Source organism: Aptenodytes patagonicus, chromosome 5 (assembly GCF_965638725.1).
Source record: "Aptenodytes patagonicus chromosome 5, bAptPat1.pri.cur, whole genome shotgun sequence".
NCBI classification, from domain to species: domain Eukaryota; kingdom Metazoa; phylum Chordata; class Aves; order Sphenisciformes; family Spheniscidae; genus Aptenodytes; species Aptenodytes patagonicus.
This window is the reverse complement of record NC_134953.1, coordinates 66,778,298-66,801,905: the sequence shown is the minus strand read 5'-3', so window position 1 is coordinate 66,801,905 and position 23,608 is coordinate 66,778,298. Positions and strand designations below refer to the sequence as shown.

The following is a 23,608-nucleotide window of genomic DNA, read 5'->3' as shown; positions in this document are numbered from 1 at the left end:
AAATATTCTTGTTGATGGAAGAGGCTGCGTGAGAAGAGAAATTCTGACACAGCTCGAAGGGAGCTGCTGCCTTCCTCTCTCTGTACTGGCTCTGAAATAGCAAATGGCTTCTTTCACCCCCGATTCTCAATCCACAAAGGCCCACGAGGGTGGTAGATGATGGAAAACACGCTCCTGTCACTGTAATAAATCAATTAGCAATTAGTGCCCACTCAAACATACCATGAACTAGCAGTGCAATCCTTTGGATTTGAACGGGAAAGGCCCGGGACTTCAGTGTGGGGTGTTTTAATCTCTACTTTAACACTCTCGGAGCAGGAAAGACAAGGTCAGCACCGTAGGCTGAACTTCTGTTGAGACAATGCCATCCCTAAACCACAGTTTGTTCAAACTCCCGTTAAAGCATGTTGATGTGCTACAGCCAGTGAGAAAACAGATGGTGCAACCGTCATTCCGCACCGTCCTCCCGTCAGGAACGGTGGGAATGGGAAGGAATTGCAGCTTCCAGCGCTGCTGTCTCGTTTCCAAGACCAAGAGGTCAGGACAGAGGTGCGTTACACCACAGCCACACTCGCCGAGCCGTGTCCTCAGACGTACTCAAAGGCGGGCAGAGCTGTCACAGCCAGCACTGGCCCCCTGGGGTTTCCAGCACCTGTGGGGTTACTACGTAACTGACAACACATAGTAACCACAAAAACACCTACTACAGCTAAAAATTCAACAAAAGTCAAAGTCTTAACAAAAATGGAATTGTTAAACATTAAATAACTGAATTCAACTTGTGGAATGTTATCACAGGGTTATTGAAAAGGGCTGTTTCATTAACAGACCGTAGCGCTTGCTGACAGAATACTTGTATGCTAATACAGAACAAAGTAAATCCATTATTTTTGCGTACCCCCACCACCCAGTATCGGAATTCTTGAAGAGTGCAGTAGCACGTGACATCCTCACACTTCCAGTTAGCCATTCTAAACAATGTCTGGGAAGCGGCTTATGTCTTAAATAAAGGCTACATCAGACAATTGAAGATTTTTTTTTTAATGGAACCTTTGACCTTTATGAGCAATATGTACTTCTTAAATAAATAGAAAACATTCATTCAGGAAAAAAAAAATATCACAAAAGTTTTAAAAGTGCTAGTTTTTCCAATTTCCTTCCAAGATTTCATGATACAGAGAGTTACATGTGCCATTTTGGCTGAATTCAAAATAATTTTATGCAAAGTAAAGCCACGGTTATACTTCCCTTCCTACCAGACCCCCCCCAGTAATCCAACCAAATTTCAGCAAATTTCTAGAAGTTAGTGCTTTATCTCTGTTACCCCTGCTCTGCCACACACAGTATCGATGGCTCACAGTTGACACAAACATATAAAAGTCAGTGTTTTTAAAAAAAAAAATAAAAAAAAATCAGCAGAAGAACATTTAAATAAGCATCGCTGTTAAAAGTATATTAAGAGTACATCTCGGGCTCAAGTTGATTCACCTTTTAGATACTTTAAAAATCACAGCTAACTGTAAACAAAAGTGCACACATACTTCAGTGCTGATCAGCACCGACTCGACCAGGCATTTAGAGGTGGCTGTCCCCAACCTGGGCTGAAAACTCAGTTCTGCAAGTTTTACGTTGCTACAACAGAGTGGCCTCTTCAAAGATAGCTTAATCCTTGGTTTCCTGTAGTCTTTTACAGAGAGGTCCCTCTCAGATTGGAAAACAGTGGTTGCCAGCCATCTCGGGGGATGTTCAGAACAACTTTGGCAACTGCCTGAGTTGTTTCACATCAAGAATGGTGCCAACAGAATTCATGCTGTTCGACTGGTTTAATGTTTCAAGGGCCGGAGCGTGCAGATTTCCAGGGAAGACCTGAATATCTCCTTCATCTTTCCTGCCAGGTTGTTCAGTGAATTCAACTCTCCCAGGAAACAATTTGGTTTTTGATTTTAAATCCTTTAAAATCTGAACTGAGTTTCCATCTGCTTGATCTGCTCTGGGAGGCAAAATTTCATTTGTAATATTTCTCAATACAGGGCTGTTTAATTCTGGTGGAGAAGCATTAGTAGTCAACTCTCTGCTGTGACTTTTTAGATGAATGGGAAGTCTTCCATCAGTTCTTTTGGATAATTCAGTCCAGTGGTTGAAGCCATCCAACACAGGGGTACAGTTTTTGTCCAGCATGCTTTCGCTTTTGACAGTGCCAGAACTGCCATCTTGAACCTGCAGTTCCTCTTCATCTTCACTACTGTCATTGCCCTGTATCAGTCCGTATCGCTTCATGTACTTCTTGGTTGCAAAAGACATATTGTTTGGTGAAATTAAGCTAAGACCCACCATGCTCTTATCCATATTTGTATGCAACAGATCTTGGAAAGAGAAATCTGCAGGAGGATTTTGGCCTGAGCGACTGAAAGAAAGTCGAGATAACTGATTTTCACTGAGATACTTGAGTGCTATAGCGTTTGCTTCCATGCTCAGATCAACAACATTAGGAGTTAAGCCACACATGCTGACATTGGCAAATGACATATAATTTAGTCCGGGAACCACTGCTTCAGGATTTATGCACGCTAAGATGCTGAAAAAAAAGCATCAAAAAGTCAGGTTAGTGTTACAGGAGAAGTACACATTTTACAATATAATCTGGTAATTTCATTTTGCTTGCTGTACCCATTTCCTCTCCCTTCTGAACACCACAGCTCCATCAGGCTGCTCAGTGCTGAGATCGTACATTCTGCACATACTAAAAAGCAGCTCTCCAGCTATTCACACCAACAGCATCCAAATACTGTGTTAAAGAGAATTGATGGTATTCCCTTCTGATTCAATACTAATCACAACCCTTGTATGAAGGAGAACTGGCCTCTAGCAGGTTTCAGAGCTGGTTTTGTTTCTAAAGCAGGTTTGAGCTCTTGGTCTATTCTCACCAGTGAATGTGACATTATATGCTTCTGGCCCTAAGACTCTAGATGCTGCCATCCAATCCAAAATTTCTATCTAGATAGAAGATACAAGCCCAATGACAGAGACCAAGAACATCTCCCCTTCCCCAATACATGCCAATTCCAGGATTTTTACAGGAACTCTGACATAGTATCTGTTTCCAGAAGCCTACAAGGTTCTAGTTTTTGAAGGCATCCTTCAGTAAGGGAAATGTTCATTTGTTCTGTTGCTTGGTACACCAATTTCTTGTATACATTAGGTGTTTAGTTTAAAGACTGAAAGGACAAGCTCTTGTACACTGGTAGTGGTTATAAACCAGTGCATTTAGTACATGTGTCATATACTAGTTCATAAACCCAAACTCCTCATGTTGAGAGTTAAGGGTCTTCCTATTTCACTGAGCACACATTCTGAAGTTTGCTTAGGGAGAGTAAACTCCTGGCTCAGATGAACAACCACTAATTATGCTATGGAGTTGCACTGTTGTTTCCTTCTCTATTGAGCTATAGACCATTTCTCAGAATTGTTTATCAGTCATGAAAGTGGCAGAAGGAAGAATCTCACCCCGCTCCCCAAGTCTGAAGAAAAAAACCCAAGAATTCCAGTTTTGTCTTACGGGTTCACTTATTAGCATATTATTGACATTAAAATAACACTGACAGACTCTCCAGCCAGGAAGGTAGCCCAGAAATTCCAGAAAAATGCCTGATGAAATTCAAGTGAAAAGGAGAGAAAAGAGCTTAGAAACTGCATGACTGGAAATGGTTTTTGATACATAGCTGAAGAGGAGATTAATTAGGAGATGGTTAGATTTTTTTGTTTACCTAACAGTTATATACTGGTATCAAGAAGACAATAAGGATGAAAGTGAAGCTGTACCAGGCAGCCAGCCTATGCCTAAGCAGCTACATAAGTAAATTCCTGTGCCTCAAACACCTTCTCCAGAAATTACTTCTGCTCCTTCTTCTGTTTCATCAAGGCTGCTTCCCCCCCCAGCCACTGCAGCCTCCCTGTTTCAAGTCAAAGCACTCACAACAACAAGCGATTAGGACAGAACCAGTTTTGATTATATATCAGAGCCACAATAACAATTTCACTTATACTGGTGAAGTGCAAGACAAGGGTTAAGAAGCAGTGACAAAATATATAGCTGCTTAACGTTCAGCCTCCTAAGCCCAGTGTTTTTCTGGAATACTTTGACATAGCCCAAAGGATTGAAGTAACTCAAGCAGCTTCATTATTGTTCTAGGGAATTGTGTGCTACTGCACACACACTATTTTAAGAATCACCAGATGCTCTAACAGCTAGAGCTACTTGTGTTATATTTAAATAATCTGAGTTTTGCTAGCAGAGCTCTCTTAAACCTATCTGAAATACCCATAACATAAGCCAGTGTTTCATCTTTGCAGAAAATGTGGATCAAGTTGCCAAACAAATCCCCAGTAGCAGTGAACACAGTCCCTTCTCTTTGCTCATTGAGCCAATCTTCGTTTTTGGTTGGATCTACAAATCACTACTCAAAACAACCAGTATTTTACCTGGCATTCTCCACTTTGTGTGTATTTTTCTTCATTTTGCCAGGCGAGTCAATTGTCACTCCAAGACTCTTCAGTTGTTTGAGTGTAGCACTAATCACACTCTCTTTATCCACCGCTCCTGTGCCAGTCTCTGAAGCCATTTCTGTTGTATCATCAATATTCTGATACTCAGGACCATCATCATTAACAAATGCTGCTTTAACAGGCAAGTGATCTTTCTCTTCCGAGGATTTTAAGAGGTGGTTTACTTGGCCCTACGAGGAGAGACCACATGGACAAAAACATCGTAACATGCAGGAGTTCTCAAAAACCAAAATCCTGGTTTATTCTTATGCAACTTAAAAATACAACTACATGGGTTAACAGCTTATTCTGACAAACAAGCCAAATTCGGATTCAGTTCAGATGGAATCACGTAAACTCACAGCAGTGTAGTCAAACACTGGAATATCTTACATTTCAAGCTTTCTGTAAGAGTCTGTTCTGAATTTAAACACATCACATACTGTTACTCTTCAAGATTCAGGTTCTGCCCTTTAAGGGACTTGAAGGTAAAATGCCATGCCATTTTAAAGGGCACTAATTGGGGAAGTTATCAACTGACTTTATCTTTTAACTAAAGAATTACTATTTATTAGGCAGCAGACAGTACTCCATGTATGCATGGAAGAGTGAAGTACAGAATAACCACTTAAAAAAAGATGAAGAACCACAACTTGAAACTTGAACAACGTGAACTTGAAAGCCACACGCAATTTTCATTCATGCCAATACCACATCAAAACTTCAGCAGTGCGCTGTTTTGACTGTTGCATTCAGTGCAGAATATCAAATTTAAATGAATTACCAGTAAGTCCTGGTAAAGCTTCTGATCCTCTGATGGATGCCGAGGCAGCAACGAGGCGGGTGGCTCTGAGTTTTGCTCACTTGTTGCTACCACATGGTTGCTGGCTCCCTCTGTTGGTTCTTTCTGTAAAGACACGCTAATACTTTCTTCCAAGGATGAACTGCGAGCAAGTGCTTGGGAAACGTTTCCATTTCTGAAAGAGAACGCCGAGATAGCTAGATATTTCCTTGAAATGGAAAGCACAAAGTATCACTACGGGTACCTTATCTTTACACAAACACCAGAAGAGGAGAAAAATCGAGTACTGCAAACAGATCCTAACATTTCTTGGTTTGTCTTCTGCTGGAGGCTTTGCTCCTTTCTGCAGTCATTTTCTTTCAAAAGTCGTTTGAGGACTGAGGAAATACACCCCACAATGTGAAACTACAACAGCCTGACTAGTTTTTCAAAAGATCATTTGAAAATGTCAATGGCTTCTCTGGACTAGTCAAAACTCAGTGATACTTAACCTTCAAGCAGATAAAATTAAAGTTATTAACAATTTGGAGTTTTATTTTCAGCATTTTTATGCACACTTAAAAGCCTTTAAGAGTAATGTATCTTCCATATGTTCTGAAACATGACTTATTCAAAAAGCCGTTTTTACCAAGGTGAGTAATTGATAATGAGATTCCTGTGGTAGTTTAAAAACACTTAAAAACTTCTCAGGGACACTGTTACAAGTACACACATACACAACGCACACTGAGTATCATTAACTGAGAACAAACACCTAGTTGAAATATTTCTCAATAGCAGATATGAAAGAGGAACCATAATCTATCCTGAAGTTTCCAGATAAAAAAGGTAAATATTCTAGAATGAGTTACAATGCGATGCTCTGCATCCCCTTCAGCTAGCTGGTGTGTGCATCACATAAACCTTTTGAGACCAGACATATCAATAGTACTATCATCCCGAGGCGATCCTTAAGTGACCCTCCTCCCACTTCCTGTTCCTCCTCAGGAGACAAGCGTAAGATAAGGGAATTTCAGAACTCAACTGATCAATTGCCTGTGTTGAAAGCGATAAGATTTAAATCACGTGACATACTAGATAGTCAATGTAGGTTATCAGTTACTGTTACACTAGCAATTATTCACCATTCCCCAAAATGTTCCCCTTTTCCTCAGAGAAATCTGAGTGATGCTCTACATTCTTACTATAAGATACTTATACAGCTATTTTACAGGTTTATGAATCCAAGTTGAAGAGAACCTTAAGATGGCATCTCTCTAGAATACAATGTTCAAAAGACTGATTTGAATCAGTAACATTTATGGTAGCAGTATATGTTTGCAGATAATACTTTAATCAAGGACTATGAATATTTAAGTTACAGCTTAATTATCATCATCTTTCCCAATACAATTGTTTTAGAAACCTAATTTAACTGGAAGGGTATTTCCCCCTCCTTTGGCTTTTTATACGTAGAGGACGTTAGATCATTAGAAGTGCTAAATTGTTGAGCTATTCCTTGTGTAAGAATAACATCCATATAGATAATTAAAAATATTTTTAAAACCACTTCCTAAATTAGTCTGAGATTAGTCATTGCACTATAAAGAATCGGAGCTTAAAACCAATCAAATTAACAGCAGTGAAGTTGGTACCTGCATTCGCTACACACACAGTAATTAGGTGTAAAACAGAAATTCAGGGAACAGTCATGTAATCATAAACCCCTCATCCGAAGTCCCTCAGAATTGAAAAGGTTCTGAATGCTGACAGGGAAAAGCCACTGTAGGAAAACAACTGACTACAACAGCATCCCCTTTCTCCCTCAGGATTTAAGGTAAGAAAGGGAATGCTGCCAGCACTGTACATGCTTTTCCAAGTTAAAGGCTTTTGCCATCAGCTGCTGCTGATAGGTAGGCTAGCTAAACGTGCACGACTGATAAATGCAGACTCTAAAGGCAACTGTGTTTTGGTGAGCTGTACAATTCAAAGCATAATTAAAAAACAAAGAAGGGAAAGAACACCACAACTGAAGTCAGGTGACTATTTATAATGCCTGAAAAAAATAATCATGAAAGTAGTAACTTATGAAAGGCAGTTCAGCTTATTATGTGAACGCAAAATATTTCTGGTTACTTACTGGAGAGTGTTCTGATTAGTTCCTTCTTCCACAAGATGAATACTGTCTACGAAGCTGGGCATGTCAACCACCTTTAAGGAAGAAGCAATACTTGTATTACTTGCATCTTGTTCAGCATTAATTGAGATGCTTATGTCTTCCTTAGAAATCTCTTCATCCTCTTTTTTCCCTTGCGGTATGGAGTTGTCTTGTTTTTCTGAGGCTGTACTCCAAAATAAGCTAGCACCTAGAAGAGAATTAGAGATTTACCCATTTAAGGAAAGTCATTACTATCTTCTGAGACTCTTTGGCTTTATAAAGCTAGAGGAATCATTTCCTCACATTCAGGTTTTGTTTTTTTTTTCTTCACCATTTTAAAAGTGATTTAGGGTTTAGAACAGCTAAGAGTTGCCAAAACATCATTCAAGTCCTAGTTTCTTCCAAAGCATACTTGATGAAAATAAATGGTTGTATCAAAGCATTTTAATGCATTGACCTTGAGCCAGTTTGAAAATTTCCTCCAGACTAACCACAGTATTTCCATGGATTTAACAGGAACCAATACATTAATATGTAACTTTACAGACACAGCTGCATAACTTGCTAAAATTAAAGCAAATACAGTCTCCTCTCCATGCATGTAAATGCATGACTTACCAAAAACCATCAACAATATATTTAATAGAACACCAGATGGGATAGAAGCTATTACTTTTAAAAACAGTGTATTAATTAAAAAAGAAAAGTGGATTTTTTCTTTCAATAGGCACAATTTAAAATAGAAGACATTGCTAAAACAATTGGAAAAATAATTCTTCCAGTGACAGCAATCACTGCCATTGCAGCCCAAAGACAAAAGTAGCTCCAGCCTCAACTTGCAAATAACACCTAGAGAACTTAACTGGTGTTTGTATCTGGTGCATGTTTGCATACGTTCAGCATTTCTGCAAAACATTCCCTCCATGCCCAAACAAATCACAGAAACATCCAGAAAAAGTGATGCCAGTCTATTTTTAAAGAATAAAGTGTTACCTGTGCTGACAGCAATGCTCACACTTTTCCTCATGTGTGAACCTGGTGAGGACTGTGTTTCCATAGAAACAAGGTCCCCTTGCTTCTCAGGCTGCAGAGCACGGCTAGCTGCAGCTGGTTCAGAGGAACAAGCCTGACGAGCCTGTGCTTCCAATAAGCGTTGGATCTGTAACAGAAAGTTACAATTTGTACAATAAAATATAAAGTATAATAGGCAAAAGCAAATTACTAAATTGGGCTCCTCTAAGGTCTGGATTCAAATCCAGGCTGCATTGCCACAGAAGTCTGATAACCTTCCAGTTCTCAGCAGCGCATGCAGCATAAATCAGAACATCAATTTTGACGCTGGCAGAGCTAGCCAAGAAGAGGTTTTAAACACGCTGGCAGAACTACACCAAGGCAACTTGCGTAAAGCCTATTTGCACTAACTTGTTGGAAGTATTCTCTGTCCCTTTCATTCATATACAAAGCCTATTACCGACTTACCAGCCAAGCATTTATATGCCAACTGTCCCTACACCATGCTAAACCAACTTCGTATTAATTACAAAACTAAGCACTTATAATTATAAAATTAAGGTTGCCCAGGCAATCTTCACTCTAGTATTTGCATCCACCCTGTTCACCAATTAGTTCACAGCTCCATGGAGAAATACCATAACAGGGAAGTCTGCATTGATACAGTAAGGAGGGGTTTCCCTCCCTCATGCACAACCCATGCTTTGAGAGCTTGATTTTACATACAGCAGCTATATCTAAAGCATATTTCAGTTGCAATTTTCTGGTTTAAGCAAAAATGTATGTATTGTGAGCAACTGTACCAGCTTTCCTATTCCTATCATTCGTCACCAGCAGCAAAATTTAAACTCTGGCTCTTCAGCCCCAAATCATATCCTGCAAAAAACAGGGCCAGCAGTGTAACTCAAGAGGTCGATATTTTGAAGAAACGTAACCTGGTATCGAAACAGAACTTAGGGAGACCAGCAAAGCCCAATTTTTCAGCCCAGCAACAAACACCTGATGAATCCTGCCAGTCTGCTGCAAACAGACAACTGAAGTTTTCTAAGCAACAGCCTCAATAGCTCAGGAAGCTGCAGGCTTGAAGGTGGACAAAGCAACACACGAGAATATTCTATGCTTCACCTGTACGCTTACGTTAATTCCAAAGCCAAAAGCCTATGCAGTAAATTTTTTTACATAGACAAGCATATATATAGGAAAGCATTTATATAGAAGGCATAACGGTTTGCATTACAAAACAGTCTGCTAAAAGGGAAACCTTCATGTTATGGAAATACGATAAAAATAAATGCAAATTTAATTAGGAAAGAGTAAAATAGTTTTATTTTAAGGGACAACAATTAGCAGAGCTAATCAGGACCCCCCTCCATCCCCAAAGTGCAGCTGGTATGACAGACTCTCTTGTTCCAACAAGGATAGACAACAGTTAAATTAATTCCTTTGGCAGGGAAACGATCAAAGCATAATCACTAAGAGGGCAGAGGAGAAAGCTGCCATTTCCACAAACCTGAGCTTGAAGTAATTTGAGTTGTCTATCTTGTTCTGTAAGAACCCGGTAGGCATCTGGAGATAATCCCATCATTCCATTATCTGATCCCGCTTTAGAAGCGGGCATGTGCAGGCACGGTGAGTGGGCTGCACAAAACTGCGGACTAGAGGGGCTTGCACTTGAAGGCAGTCTTACTCCAGGCAATAAGCTATTGTCGAGAGAACAATTCCCCATTTTTCCATGATATCCCATGCTTATAGGGCTGCTTGTGTTATATCCTGGATTACAGCAAATATTTGGACAAATGATATTTTGATGGAGCACTGGACATGGATTCTGTTGAGCCATCTCCATTTGGATTTCCACTCCATGTTTGGGGCTCATTTTACCCATTCCTTGCCATGAGTTTATTGGATTATATTGGACAGAAGCAGGACACTGACAGTTGCACGCACTGGCTGGACAGCAAGGTGGCACTTGAAGTGGCACCTGCAGTTCTGGTGGTCTTCTGCAGCTCTGTGGTGAAAAAGCAGAGTTGTAGAGGACTGGCTGCGTAACAGCAGGAAGCTGCTTGGAACTGGATATTGAGGTTCTTCTAATTGGAGGCTCTCCCCGCTGTGCAACTCCATCGGAATTTAATACAAGTCTTTCTGATGGCTTTCTGGGGTGATCCACAGATGTATCCGGGGAAGGCCCACTACAAGGGGTTGAAGGAGAAGAAGATCCGGAACTTTTTCTTGATTGAGGGCAAGCTTTCTTGCAGGGCAACTGTTGCTGTAGTAGAGCTTGCTTTTCTCTGGAAGGCCTTGAAGTCAGAATTTTCTGGTTTAAATGGTTTGGTAATTGCCTCAAAGAAGGATCTCCCATATTCACAGAAAAGTTTTGCTTGTCTTCAGAGTGCTGGGTGGGGTAATATGTAGATCCCAAGCACCATTTCTTTTTAATAGGCTGATGTAGCGCTGAGGGTAGACTTTTAGCATTTGAACTCCCCATAGGCTTAGACAATTGTCCTGATTCTGTGAAACTCCCATCCAAAACAAGTGACAGTTCAGGAACTGAAGGAAAGATCCTGGTAACCTGAAGGGACAATTACACAAGCAAGTTTAAGACCATTTTAAGATATCATCTTTCCGCTCTTCACATGCAGAATTTCAAAGAAAATGTTTTCATTTAAAATCAGTACATGACCGTTACCAGCTCCAAACTAACGACACATTGAATACTTTTCTAAAGATTGGAGAATCCAGACACAGAAAAAGCAGCAAGATCTCTAGGATCATTCTTAGAAGACAAAATTGCTTTCATATGGCATAATAGCCATGTCTACCAAATGAATGCTTCATGTCATCCTGGAGCGCATTTCAGAGTATGGACCTTTCCCCTTCAAGAAGTGGGCTACACGTTCCCTCTTGCTATTCTTAGACCCAGTAGACAGGTGCAACAGAACATATTTTATAATCCACAACTGTCACATCCTTCTAGACCTATGCTGTATGAGGTCTGCTATTTCATCATATTTATATATGCTTCAGTAAAAAAGGACAGACCAGCAGATCTTTATTTCATTTACCCAGAAATACACAAGAAAGTTTGTTGCCTCTATCTTTGCCTCAGACACCACAGCTCTTCCATTTAATGGTAGCAAGGTTCCCAAAATAGAACTTACTATCTCTGTTCCCAAATCCTAGCATGTACAGGAATCAAAGAGAAGTGGGCCCATGTGAACCTCATGAGGTTTAACAAGGCCAAGCGCAAGGTCCTGCACCTGGGTCAAGGTAACCCCCAGTATCAATACAGGCTGGGGGATGAAGGGATTGAGAGCAGCCCTGCCGAGGAGGACTTGGGGATACTGGTGGATGAAAAGCTGGACATGAGCCAGCAATGTGTGCTCGCAGCCCAGAAGGCCAATCATATCCTGCGCTGCATCAAAAGAAGCGTGGCCAGCAGGTCGAGGGAGGGGATTCTGCCCCTCTACTCTGCTCCGGTCAGACCCCACCTGGAGTACTGCGTCCAGCTCTGGAGCCCTCGGCATAAGACATGGACCTGTTGGAGCGGGTCCAGAGGAGGGTCACAAAAATGATCAGGGGGATGGAACATCTCTCCTATGAAGAAAGGCTGAGAGAGTTGGGGTTGTTCAGCCTGGAGAAGAGAAGGCTTTGGGGAGACCTTATTGCAGCCTATCAGTGCTTAAAGGGGGCTTATAAAAAAAGATGGCGGCAAACTCTTTAGCAGGGCCTGTTGCGACAGGACAAGGGGGAATGGCTTTAAACTAAAGGGGGGTAGATTTAGACTAGATCTAAGGAAGACATTTTTTATGCTGAGGGTGGTGAAGCACTGGCACAGGTTGCCCAGAGAGGTGGTAGATGCCCCATCCCTGGAAACATTCAAGGTCAGGTTGGATGGGGCTCTGAGCAACCTGATCTGGTTGAAGATGTCCCTGCCCACGGCAGGGGGATTGGACTAGATGACGTTTAGAGGTCCCTTCCAACCCAAACTATTCTATGATTCTATAAAGTGTCTATAATCCTGGAAAAAAGGCAGGTTAACTACAGCAGGAGTTGGGACTCTTGGTCCATTTCTTCAGTTCTATTTTCCCCTGTTAACACTTTGAGACAGAAGCTTTATCCTCTCCAGCCCCCTTACAATGAGTTTTGCTGCTCTAAGTGTCACATCTGAGATGCCTAGAACAATTATTTACTCAGTTACCTGTTGACTCACTGGGTGAGGACTTGGAATTGGTCTGGGGGATAAATCCTCATCTTCTACACCGGAGTCATGATCGCTTGCTGACAACTTGCTGGGTGAACAGCCTAGGGGAGGACTAAAACCAACATAAATCAAGCTAAAAATGTTTGCTTGTCAGATTTGGCAGCAGTAACATGAATCTTCATGTTTTTCACTGTGCCATCTACAGTGCAATATCAGCATCATTTTTTCAAGAAGCAGTTGCTATACATCTCCTCCCTGGTTAGCTAGGGAGTTCACACAGCAAACAGCTCTAAGATCAAACAGTGCAAATACAAATACTGCTTTTGGGCAAAAAGATACTAACCTTCCCTCCCCACACCCTCAGACACACACACACCTTTTAAGTGACATTCTAACAGCAAAGCACTGATGTATATTAGAAAGATAGGGAGTGCTACAATAAAGATTGTAATGTCGTTTAAAGGGAAATAAAGGCCATCTTATAGTCATAGATAAAAATTTGATAGATAAGTCAGGTTCTTGAAAATCCCTAAGTTTCAACCTATCCAGGTCTCGCAGCTCTGAAGTCGGAAGGAAAAAGGAATTTTTACCAACTTAAGTAGATTTCAATTAGAGATTTGCTTCAAAGGACAGATCTCACAGAAAGCCTAATACAGTGAACTAAGCTCCATCAGTAAGGAAGCCTTTTTAGAAACATCCACTGTATGAATTACAACCACCAATATCAAGAGTAGAACTACGAGTAGTTTCTCTCGGAATATGGTCAGCTTGACCATCTTACTTGAATATTAACTCTAGGAATAAACAACAGCACATATACAGATTTTAATGCGAGATCACTGTATGCACAGCTAAACTGACACCTGGCACAGCAGAGGTCAAAAATCCTCATCCAATAAATACTTCATTTTGTGTATAAATGACATCTGAAAGATTTACCTTCTGATAGGAAGTTTCTTGCAAACTCTGCTGAAGAATTCAGTTTCTGCATTTTGGTTTTCTGCACTCAACTCAAACTGGATGGGGCTCTTCTCTGAAGGTTCAACATTCTGGAATGAAGTTTTCTGTATTTGTGAAGCATGAAACTTTCAACTTTTAATCACTGAGGTACTACTTCCAAAGAAACAGTTTTAAGGACATTCATATCTGATTATTTACTGCTTGTCCTCTACTTTCAATTCTCAATTCTTTCACCACTACAAGGAGGCAGGCTTCGCTTCCTGTTTAACACTGTTCCCCCTGGTACTCTAAAGTAGTTGGCCTAATTATAGCCATGAGCAGATGCTTCCTTGCTGTAACTGCTTAGATACTCTTCCACAAGCCTTCACCACTATAGGAAACAGCAACTGTTCCTATACTGTTTCACACACCACAGCTGGGCAAGTCCTGGAGACAACAGAAGTGAGCCTCTGTTAAGAGGCTTGTTATCTTCAGAAAGCTAAGCTGTACCTAGACTACAGGTGGAAGGCAGCCCTGAACAGGGAAATTTAATTAGAAAGAGAACAGAGTAAACAGCAGAGGAGACACATTACACTAGCTGCTTCTCTGCCAGAGCATAGGAGCATTTATCAAGCAGATTAACAATTCAACTTCAGGTTCTGTACAAGCCTAGGAAAATACATAAGGAACTGAGATTTCCTAGAATTTCCTCAAACCTTATTAGTAATCTCCCAGACATTGTATCATCAAATTCTTCCAAAGAGTTACTTTGGACAAAGATAAAATTGCTCCTGCTTTGTTACTGTGGCACAGCAAGAGATCTGCAGATTAGTAACCACTGAATTCCCTTTTGCGTTCAACTTCAAGCAAAGCACAAATACCTAGCTTTGCTCTCAGAAAGCACCGATGTGCATCACCCATAGCAGTTGTTAGATGTGTCCAGCGTGCACATAGCATACCAGATTAACAAATGCTATAGGAAATCGGAATCTCTGCTCATAAAACTAAAAGGTCACTAGTAAGAAGGAGCACTAACCAAGTCCAACACAGCACACTGCATTTTAAAAGACAGATTCTTAATGCTATTATAAAGGTGAGCAGTTGCTGACTTTGGAGGTCATCTCTCAATTTGAGAGACAAACTGAATTTACAGTAATCACTGTAAAAAGGTAGCTTTATAGAGCTACATCATTTTCAAACACTGCAGTTCCATTTGGGTCACATTATAGTGACTCTTTCTTTAAGTACTTACACTAAAAGTAAAATTTTAAAGTACCACGATGCAGTTGGAAACCAAGCCACTTACTTTGAAGAGGTGCACTGTTTCATTGCAAGTCAAGATCTGAAACCCTAGTTCAGTCTGTCCACTGCATGGAACGCACTCATAAAACTCTGGTTCCTTGTGTGTCAATGAATAAAGCACAATAAGAAAACTCCCAGATTCCGAAAAAACCCTAAAATAGAAAAAACCACAACTTAAAAAAAACTTAAGAAACAGGAAGAAGGCCCTTAGTTTCTCAATATGCTGAGCAAACTATCACACAGTTTAGCAAACTGTGAATCACTGCATTTTGAGTGGTACTGAGCTATAGATAGAGCAGATGAACACCTGACTGATGCCACATGCAAGAATCAAAGCAAAGTAGAGAAATAGAGGAATAATTTGTCTACTTTCTAGTTCAAAAGGATCACTTAGTACACTTTAAGTGAATTCCTGGAAGACTTCAATCATAGCATAGAAGAAGGCATCTGTAAAAATGATATTGTGATTTTTTTTTTTTATAATTCAATTGAAGATGTATTATAAAGCATTTAGTGTTTCAGTTATCCCTAAACATTCCAAAACTCTCATTAGCAAACAGATTTTTTCTGAAGAAAAATTATATCGAAGTTTTCTCCTACAGGTTGAGAACAGTGAGTAACAACAGTCAACATTTAACACAAAAGATCAAGGATAATGAAAATAACATGCATTTCCAGGAAAAGGTAGTACTACTTTCAGAACAATTTTTCTTTTTATAGCACTTGTAATACGCTTGTTTGGGGGGTGAAGTGGTGTTTGTGAATGCATTTTTCAAGCACCTTGTTCCTACTGCTTTCTCTATCACATATTATTTAAAGAAAAAACACACAACTTTAAAGTTATACTTACAACTTAAGAATTAAAAATATATGATGCATAGATAGAGCGGTTAGTCTGCAGAGGTTAATTCCGTTTGCATGGTTCATCAAATCTGCCTAATCCACTTCCAAGATGGAATCAGTGAAAGTTAATGAGAGTCAAGCATCTAACTTGCCTATCTAACAATCTAATTGGGCTCTTATCTGTATTTGGGCATATTTAAATTGTTAAGGGAAAAAAGTCTATTCTGTAATTACAGACATCTGTTCACCAAATGTGGTTTTATTTCATAATTTAAAAGCAAGTGTGGTCGAGCAGAAGAAATTCTTATGCATACAGCATATTTTAGAGTTTCATTTACCTGAAGAGCAGTTTTAAACTATGAACACCTGAACTCCCTCCCAGCTTCCATATAAATAGAACTTAGCAAATGTTACAAGTGAAAAGATGTAGAGAATGAAAAGTGATTCTCTACTAACATCACAATGAAAAAAAAATCAGAATGCAAAACCTATAAAAACAGAATATTTAGCAGGAAGTCATAACAAGACACTATTAGCTGCAAATCAATATGCTTCAATATGTTGGTCAGATACAACAAGGGAGAAAGCTTATGTCAAAGAAAACACCAATAAGAAAAGTTCAAAAACAAAAACAAAACTCCATCACTGTTTAAACTAGTTTCCTGCTTGCTGCTTCTTATTTAAACTAAAATGCAGTGACCTTAATGATATTAATGTTTACCCTCTTCTGTCTTTGAGATATCAGCCCAGCTTTCTAACACTTCAGTCACAGAAAATTTGTGAGGCAGAAGTCAAAACCAGAAAGAACAATTAAAACAGACAGCCTTACCTCCTATATAATATATAAATCACAGAATTCCCTCAAATATCTTTGAACAGAGCCCACGTTGCCATGCATTTCTGTGGAATACATTTTTAGGCAGCCAATAGCTTCTATGTTTTATAGATAAAAGTGACTTGCCTTTCTTGAATTGAAGAACTGAATAAATATCGCAAGCAACAGGCCCAGACTTGAGGACTACAGATGTGAGTAACTCCACTCAGCCAACTAGAAGTAAGAAGAAATATCCAATTAGAGACAGTTCCATTACCAAGTTTCCACAAATGTAATTCCTCAAATACATCTCAAATCAATGTGTGTATTAATCTGTACAGAGCCAAACACTTACACTCCAACTAATGGCAGAGCATAAGCCTTGGGATCAGACTCGAGCAGCAAAAGCAATTTTCGTGTCTGGTCCATAGTAAGGTAGCTGAAAGAAAGCAGAAGTCAGGATTTTTTTTAGTATTTTGGAAGGCAGTCTTTCAGAAAAAATCCTGAAGAGAGAAATACAAGTTTAGAAAATACTGTAAGAAAAAAGTTCAGGGGGGGGGGTGGGGTGGTGGGGTGGAATCAAAACCATTCTTCCTCCACACTTACAGCAACTCCTCAGCTTTCCATCAATTCCCTGTGTATCAAAGAATTACCAAGGACAAAATTTGCTTAGCATTACGGTATTCACAAAAAATCCAGAAGTGCAAGTCATGTTAAATTTGAAGGGTAACTTTCAGAGACATTCACAAGGTCTCTCTCCAAATAAAATGACATTCAGTCACTTCAAATTATTTCCCTGATCCATCCTTAGTTCACCCTACTAAATTAGTTATCAGTCAGAATGACGATTCCCCCAATACCATCTTATAAACACGATTAACAGAAAAAGCTTTGGTTCACATTCATCTGATTTTCATTCTAGGGCAAGCACTGATATTGTTTAAAGAGCTGGATGCTGTTTATATCTATTATGTTAACTAGAGGTGTGTCCCCCTGCCCCAGTAGGAAGATCCTTCTACTGAATTCAAAAGCAAGAAGAACTCCTACTGAACCAGTGAAGATTTTTGCCCCACCCCATTTCCTGTTTCTTGTTTATAACATTTTAAATTTTTCCAAGTCCAAGAAGTTACGTTATTTTTATGACAGTTATTTTACTAAAAAGCAAAGCACTGGTTGAGATCTCGCCTACCTACCTGCTTTAGGAAATGCAACAAACTGCCAGGCAACTTTGATAGCTTTAGCATCACCCTTTACTCACCCACATTTGTAAGTTCCTTGAACTTGTGCAATATTCATAGGACCGTTCAAATTTCTTGCTAGGGCTGTGGGAATAATTGGGACAGACTTCACGGGGGTGTATTCCAAGATATTTGCTACAGTAATAGAAGCCCAGTGAAAATTAAAATGTAGATTATCCAGGTTTTCTGTGAAAACAATGTGAGCTCTAACAGTGAGCAGTTTAGGAAGATCCAGTGATTCTTTACTGCACAGACTGTGCTGTAGACCCTAGAATTAGGGAAAAGAGCAAAAAGTTAGATACACTAAATTGTCTTCGTATGACTACCATGATTCAAGTTCTATTACACCAGGAACTCAAATCATTCATCGTAGCTACTATTGCAGTAGGCACTGTATAAAAAGCTGTTAACCCAGGTCTCCAAAGCTCATGGCTATACTGAATATAATGAATAATGTAAAATACACTTGAAATTATGCTATGCATATCTTAGCACTGTTTTATGATGTATTAAAAAACCTGGGGTTACTTAACTTATAAAAATTATATATAAATTTAATTAAAATGAAAATTAATTATAAAATTAATAATATATATTTTATATATAAAAATATATAAAATTAAATTAATAAAATTAAATTAATAAAATTTATATTAAAATTAATAAAAATTCATAAATAATAAATTATATAATTAAATTAAGTAATAATAATTAATAAATAATAAATTGTATAAAAATTAATAAAATAACAGGCAACTAGAAGGCTCAAGGTGATCTATCAAAGTTTTCTTACTTGCATTCAAGAAATTTGTATTTTAACATCTGGATGTACCGTCATGAGAAAGTTTAGATGTGAAGTAAGCATTATTTGTATTATAAAATACACACAACAACTACAGGCAAACGTTTACAGGAATGGAAGGTGTATTGACTAGATTTTATGTCTACAGCAGAGCACAAAAGCAACAGGCACACATTTCAGCTATAACTACTAACCTACATAGACTTCACATGCTTTCTTGCAAGTCACTTGCCTAGCAATACTGCAACTCATTCATGATAGATTTGAAATAAAAAGCTGTTTTTTCTTGTTTAAGTATGTTTGCTGCAATCACTGTTGTCTTGCTGGTTTTGGCAGTCAGATCAGCTGAAAAACTTTGGTCAGACAGCAAGATTTTAGTCCAAGATTAAAGACTCTGATCCTTAAACATCTGTGAAGACTAACTGTTTTTAATAGTTTCCGATACACTTTCCAATGACACTCGAGCAGCTCATTTCACATAACCAACTAAATAGTCTTGCTTCAGCCACACCTTTGCTGTGTTTGAAATTGATGGTGGTTGGAAGTCAAGCCCTGTGCATAGTCCAGTCTCCTGCCTAGAAAACAGTTCATTATTTAAGAGACCCAAAAATTGCCAAGAGCCGCCTACCTTGAAAGCCAAGCTGATATCTTCAGCACTGTGCACTACAATGTTGTCTGAAAAAGGTCCCCAGGCATTGATTGTACACGGAATCAAAAAGTCTCCAGGAAGAGGCGCAGATGGAATTTTGCCTGATCCACCAGCAACTTCTCGACCAGGATCAAAGCGGTCTATTGTTAGTGTTATGCCTTCCCCAGCTTTAAAATAAATAAATAAAGTCAGAGTCCAAGAGCAACAACTCAGGCTCCTTGATAACAGCTTACTCAACCAACCAGTATTGTCTGTCTACCTGATGTTTAAAGTTACCTTCATCTACTGCAAGAGTCCCAAGCAAAAAACAGGAAAATAATTTCTTTTCATTCTGCTTAGCATGGCGATAGGCAAGTCGCAAAGTTTTCTCCATCATAGATAACTTTGGGTTTCTAAAGAGACAATAAGCAAGTTTGAGACCCAAATTATTTTTAAAGCTTTTTTTAAAAAGTATTTATTATATTGCAATAGCTTCCACATTTTTTTTTTAGTCCTTTAAAAAGAAAACATACAGAAACAGCCCAAAACACTAAACAACAAAAAAGTAAGAATTAACAACATTCTATAAAATGTCAATGGAATTTTAGTTCCTGTTCTGTGCATCACCCCAACTATTCGTATTCAAGAAAGCCATATTTTAACTGGAGCAGCTCCACAGAATGCTCTGTACGATCATCTCAACAAGAATATTTTGGCTTGACTAGTCCAGCAAACCAACATCAGAGGGGAAATAATTTTTCCTATGGAGAATAAATAGCAAGGAGAGAGAAGAGCTTTTTTTCTATGGAGAATAAGTAACAAGCAGAGGGAAAAGCTTTTTCATCTGAAGGGCAACATTGTCACAAGAACTAGAGATGAACACAAGTGAATTATTTTAATAGAAGGTGGAAAAAGTTAGAAACACTAAGACCAAAACACAGAGCCTCTAAAAAGTCTCCTAAGTTTAAAGAGTAGAATAGTCCAAAAAGCTTAACTAATTTTGATGTGGTGTCCTCTCATTTTAGCACAATATTTAGTGTGGATGCTTAAAACAGCAGCAGATTTGGCTCAGTGACACAGGAATGCAAATATGGAGAAAGATTAGGTAATTATAAAATCACTATTTAGTAAAAAAGAGTTAGTAAATTTGGAATCTAGGGCAGTAAATACATCAACATTATTTTAGCTTGAGATAGCTTATCTGATTTTGACTTGGAAAGAGATCAAAGTAGAAAGTAAAGCTACTTGTTTATGTGAATGCTATGATGACAGCTCATATCCTACCTGCTCAAGATTAACTAAGTGATGGGTCTCCATAAAAATAAAAGTAATTTATTTTAAACTTTGTTAAAACTTGGAGGTTTTAATATTAACTCAAAGAACATTAAGTGGCAAGTAAAAGCGGAGGCCCCTCTGACCTGTAGGTAAGGGCTGTCCACCCTTATAAAGCACATATATGCATATACTTGCTCATATACTTGCTTTAATAACTACAGTAAGATTTTTGTAACATCTATATAAAAATTACCCATTTAAGTAATACGGATCAATTTTTACCCTCCATTTGTTTTACAAGCCAGGTTTGGAATATCCTGCCCTAGAAATTCACAAGTGCTTCAAATTTGCCCCTAGACTCATTCTAAACAAAAAAACCATCAGAACTTTTGGCATTTTAATCCAGATTCCTTAAGCAAGCAAAATGCTTAGTTTTAAGGTTTACTTGAAGCACGCTATCTGTATCCAGTTTGTCAAAAACATTTTTTTTTCTCTGTAAATATTTAGAGACAAGGAAAAACACCTTAAAGAACACTACAAACATGCAGCTACTTTCGCACCTTTCCATACGGGAAGGAAACTGAAAGAAATTGTAAGTTACTTTAGACTGAGGCACCTCCAACCCACTTGACTGCATTACACCACAGAAAGGGAAACTCTCAAGTCTTTCCAATGAAAATCCCTATATACTTATAATGAACACACCGGTCGTTTCTTTTTCCTTTGTGCCTCGTCATACACTAGACTCAAAAGCTAAAATAAGGCTTTGAATCATATAATTCTTAATTTATTTTAACCTTTAGCTGCTTAAAAAAGGTTACTCATACCTGTAATAGGTAATATGTGAGCCAATGCCATCACCCATAGGAACTGGGTCCCAAAGTGCACACTTTGACAGAGGGAAACTGAAAGGGACCATCCTTTCGGGAACAAATCTGGGAAGATCACAGAGATAAGAAAGGAAAATGGATTAAGCGTAGTACTTTCAAACAGCATTTATAAGAAGGAACAGAGGCATAACACTGCAAGAAAAACAACAAACAGGATACATAAGCTGTTGGTACTTTTTTGGTTTCAAGTTCAGGCCAATGAAGCAGAAACTTTGTCCTATGAAGTTGTCAAGGATATGAACCACAAAGTCAACACAAAACTTTAATTTTCCACCTGACAGTTCCTTCATGTAATCATGGAAGATGTGTAGGCTGAAATATAAGTTTGCAGATAAAGCTCAAGAAAAAGCTGCTCTGGATATATTGTAGGAAAGGAAAATATTATCAGTCGTTAGAAACTCCCACGGCACACAGAAAATCTTGATTTCGCAAACTTTAACATTAGATCAGCTTCCAAAAGCCCTGTTTTAGTCACCACTTAAAGTCAGCACTCAATCCACTTAAGCTTTGAAGACTTCTGAAATAAAGCCTTGGCTTAACTCAAATATAGTGCAAAATTTGCAATCAGACTTCAAAGAGGCCTGAAGAAATTAGTATGTAATTATGTAAACTTATTTACACAAGCAGGATTACATTTTTTTAAGAGTTGCCTAAACCAAGTATAGTAAGTAAAATACAAAACATTTGACAGTCCACATCATTTGGCAAATATCTCAACACTTCTTAACAAATAAACAAGAACTTCCTTTGTAGGTATTTGAAGCGTCAAACTTTGCCAAGGTGCTTTCTTTGCATTTCCTCAAGTTCCCACGAAAGAGCTTTCTCTATTTTTAAGGCGGCCCTCTAAGCAACTCGCCTACCTCTCATGTTTCCAGCGACAGTTAATCGATTCCCGTTAAGAGCTAAACGCCCACCAAAGTAAGTCCTAACTTAGGCTTGTAAAAGGGGAAGCTTTTTTAAAGCCCCACTGTTTTCACTAGTTTTTGGCAAGCACGGATCAGAAACACCCCCCTAGCTCTTTATAACCAGAGCCGCGCTCGCAGAGCGGCACCGGGCCCAGCGTGTGCCCCGAAGGGCTGGGGGCGATGCGCCACCGGAAGGGCACGGCGGACCTTCCCAGGGCGGTTTCCCCGACGCGGAGCGGGTACCTCAGATCCAGGCCAGGCAGAACAGGGTCCACGCGGGGCGTCCGCAGCTCTGCCCCCTCCTCTCCCTGCCGCGGGGCGCCGGAACGGGGCAGCGCCCAGGCGCGGGGCTTGCCCTTAACAGCCCCTCCCTCAGCCAGGCGCCGGAGGGGGCCTGCCAGCGTCCCCTGAGGGAGGAGGGAAGCGGCCAGTGACACCCCCTCCCCAAGGCCCAACTACCACCGCACTCCCTACAGGGAGGCACCAGGAACCGCCTCGCCTCCCGCCGCTGCGTCCGCGGCAGGACCCGTCCTGTCCCGCCCCGCTCCGGCGCCTTCCTCAGCCCACGACCGACCCTTCGTTCCCCGCCGCCAACAGCCGCCGGCCAATCAGAAGGCACAGCCGGCCGTGCTCCCGCCCCCACTGCCCACTCCGACCCAATAGACGCGCGGTGGGGAACGGTTCGCTCGACCAATCAAAGCGCACCCCGGGGAACCAACCGCCAGCGCGCGCGCAGGGGATTTAAAAACGCCAGCGGCCTAATAAACGGTCAGCGGGAGGGCGGGGAATGCGCAGGCGCAGTGCGGCGCGGCGGGGTTGCCATGGCAGCGCGGGGCGCCGCCGCCTTCGGGTGTAGGCATCGCCGGGCCGGGCCGGGCCGTGTCGGAAAGGACCGTTGGCGGCTGACGTGGGTTTCAAAATAAACCGACGCAGCCGTCCCGCCTGCCCGGTCCTGCCGGAGCGCCGCTCCGGCCTCGGCCTCTCCCAGCCGGGCGTCCCGGGGCGTGAGCCACCCAGAGCGCCCGCGGCTCAGTTAGGGCCTGCACCCGGGCACACGGCTTGTGACAACCGTCGGGGCTCGGTGGCTGGTCGGGAGTGCGGCGTGTCCCTCACCGAGGCGCCCCCCCCACCAGCGGTACGGCCCGGCCGCTTCGCCCCGATCCCAGCGGTCACACGCCGCTCAGGGCGAGTGTCCACCGGAGGACGGTGCATTGCACGTTGCACACCGGACTGGGAGGAGAGCGCACTGCAGGCTGCACAGCGGCTGGCAGGACGGCGC

At 40.5% G+C, this 23,608-nt stretch overlaps 1 protein-coding gene across 1 annotated transcript; it reads right to left on the bottom strand.

Annotated features, from left to right (window-relative positions):
* Positions 1–1,461: 1,461 nt before the first annotated feature.
* On the bottom strand, positions 1,462–23,541 carry STIL (STIL centriolar assembly protein). Its single transcript, XM_076338047.1, has 17 exons — positions 23,443–23,541; positions 22,573–22,736; positions 21,362–21,469; positions 19,557–19,672; positions 19,260–19,447; positions 17,850–18,097; positions 16,947–17,030; positions 16,739–16,825; positions 14,939–15,086; positions 13,633–13,742; positions 12,691–12,805; positions 10,003–11,061; positions 8,475–8,640; positions 7,464–7,689; positions 5,327–5,519; positions 4,480–4,733; positions 1,462–2,575 (listed from the first exon to the last, which is right to left on the bottom strand). The coding sequence occupies exons 1-17, from the start codon at positions 23,539–23,541 to the stop codon at positions 1,747–1,749; spliced, it is 4,194 nt and encodes a 1,397-aa protein (XP_076194162.1). The 3' UTR covers positions 1,462–1,746.
* Positions 23,542–23,608: the final 67 nt, after the last annotated feature.

Bases quoted from the DNA above. Each gene is read 5' to 3' on its own strand.
- STIL (XM_076338047.1), bottom strand. From the start codon at position 23,541: ATGCACCGTCCTCCGGTGGACACTCGCCCTGAGCGGCGTGTGACCGCT. The intron at 4,734-5,326 runs GTAATTCATTTA...CTCTCCTCGTAG, and splicing joins AGCTTTACCAGGACTTACTG to GGCCAAGTAAACCACCTCTT. The intron at 2,576-4,479 runs GTAAAATACTGG...CTTTTTTTTCAG, and splicing joins CACAAAGTGGAGAATGCCAG to CATCTTAGCGTGCATAAATC.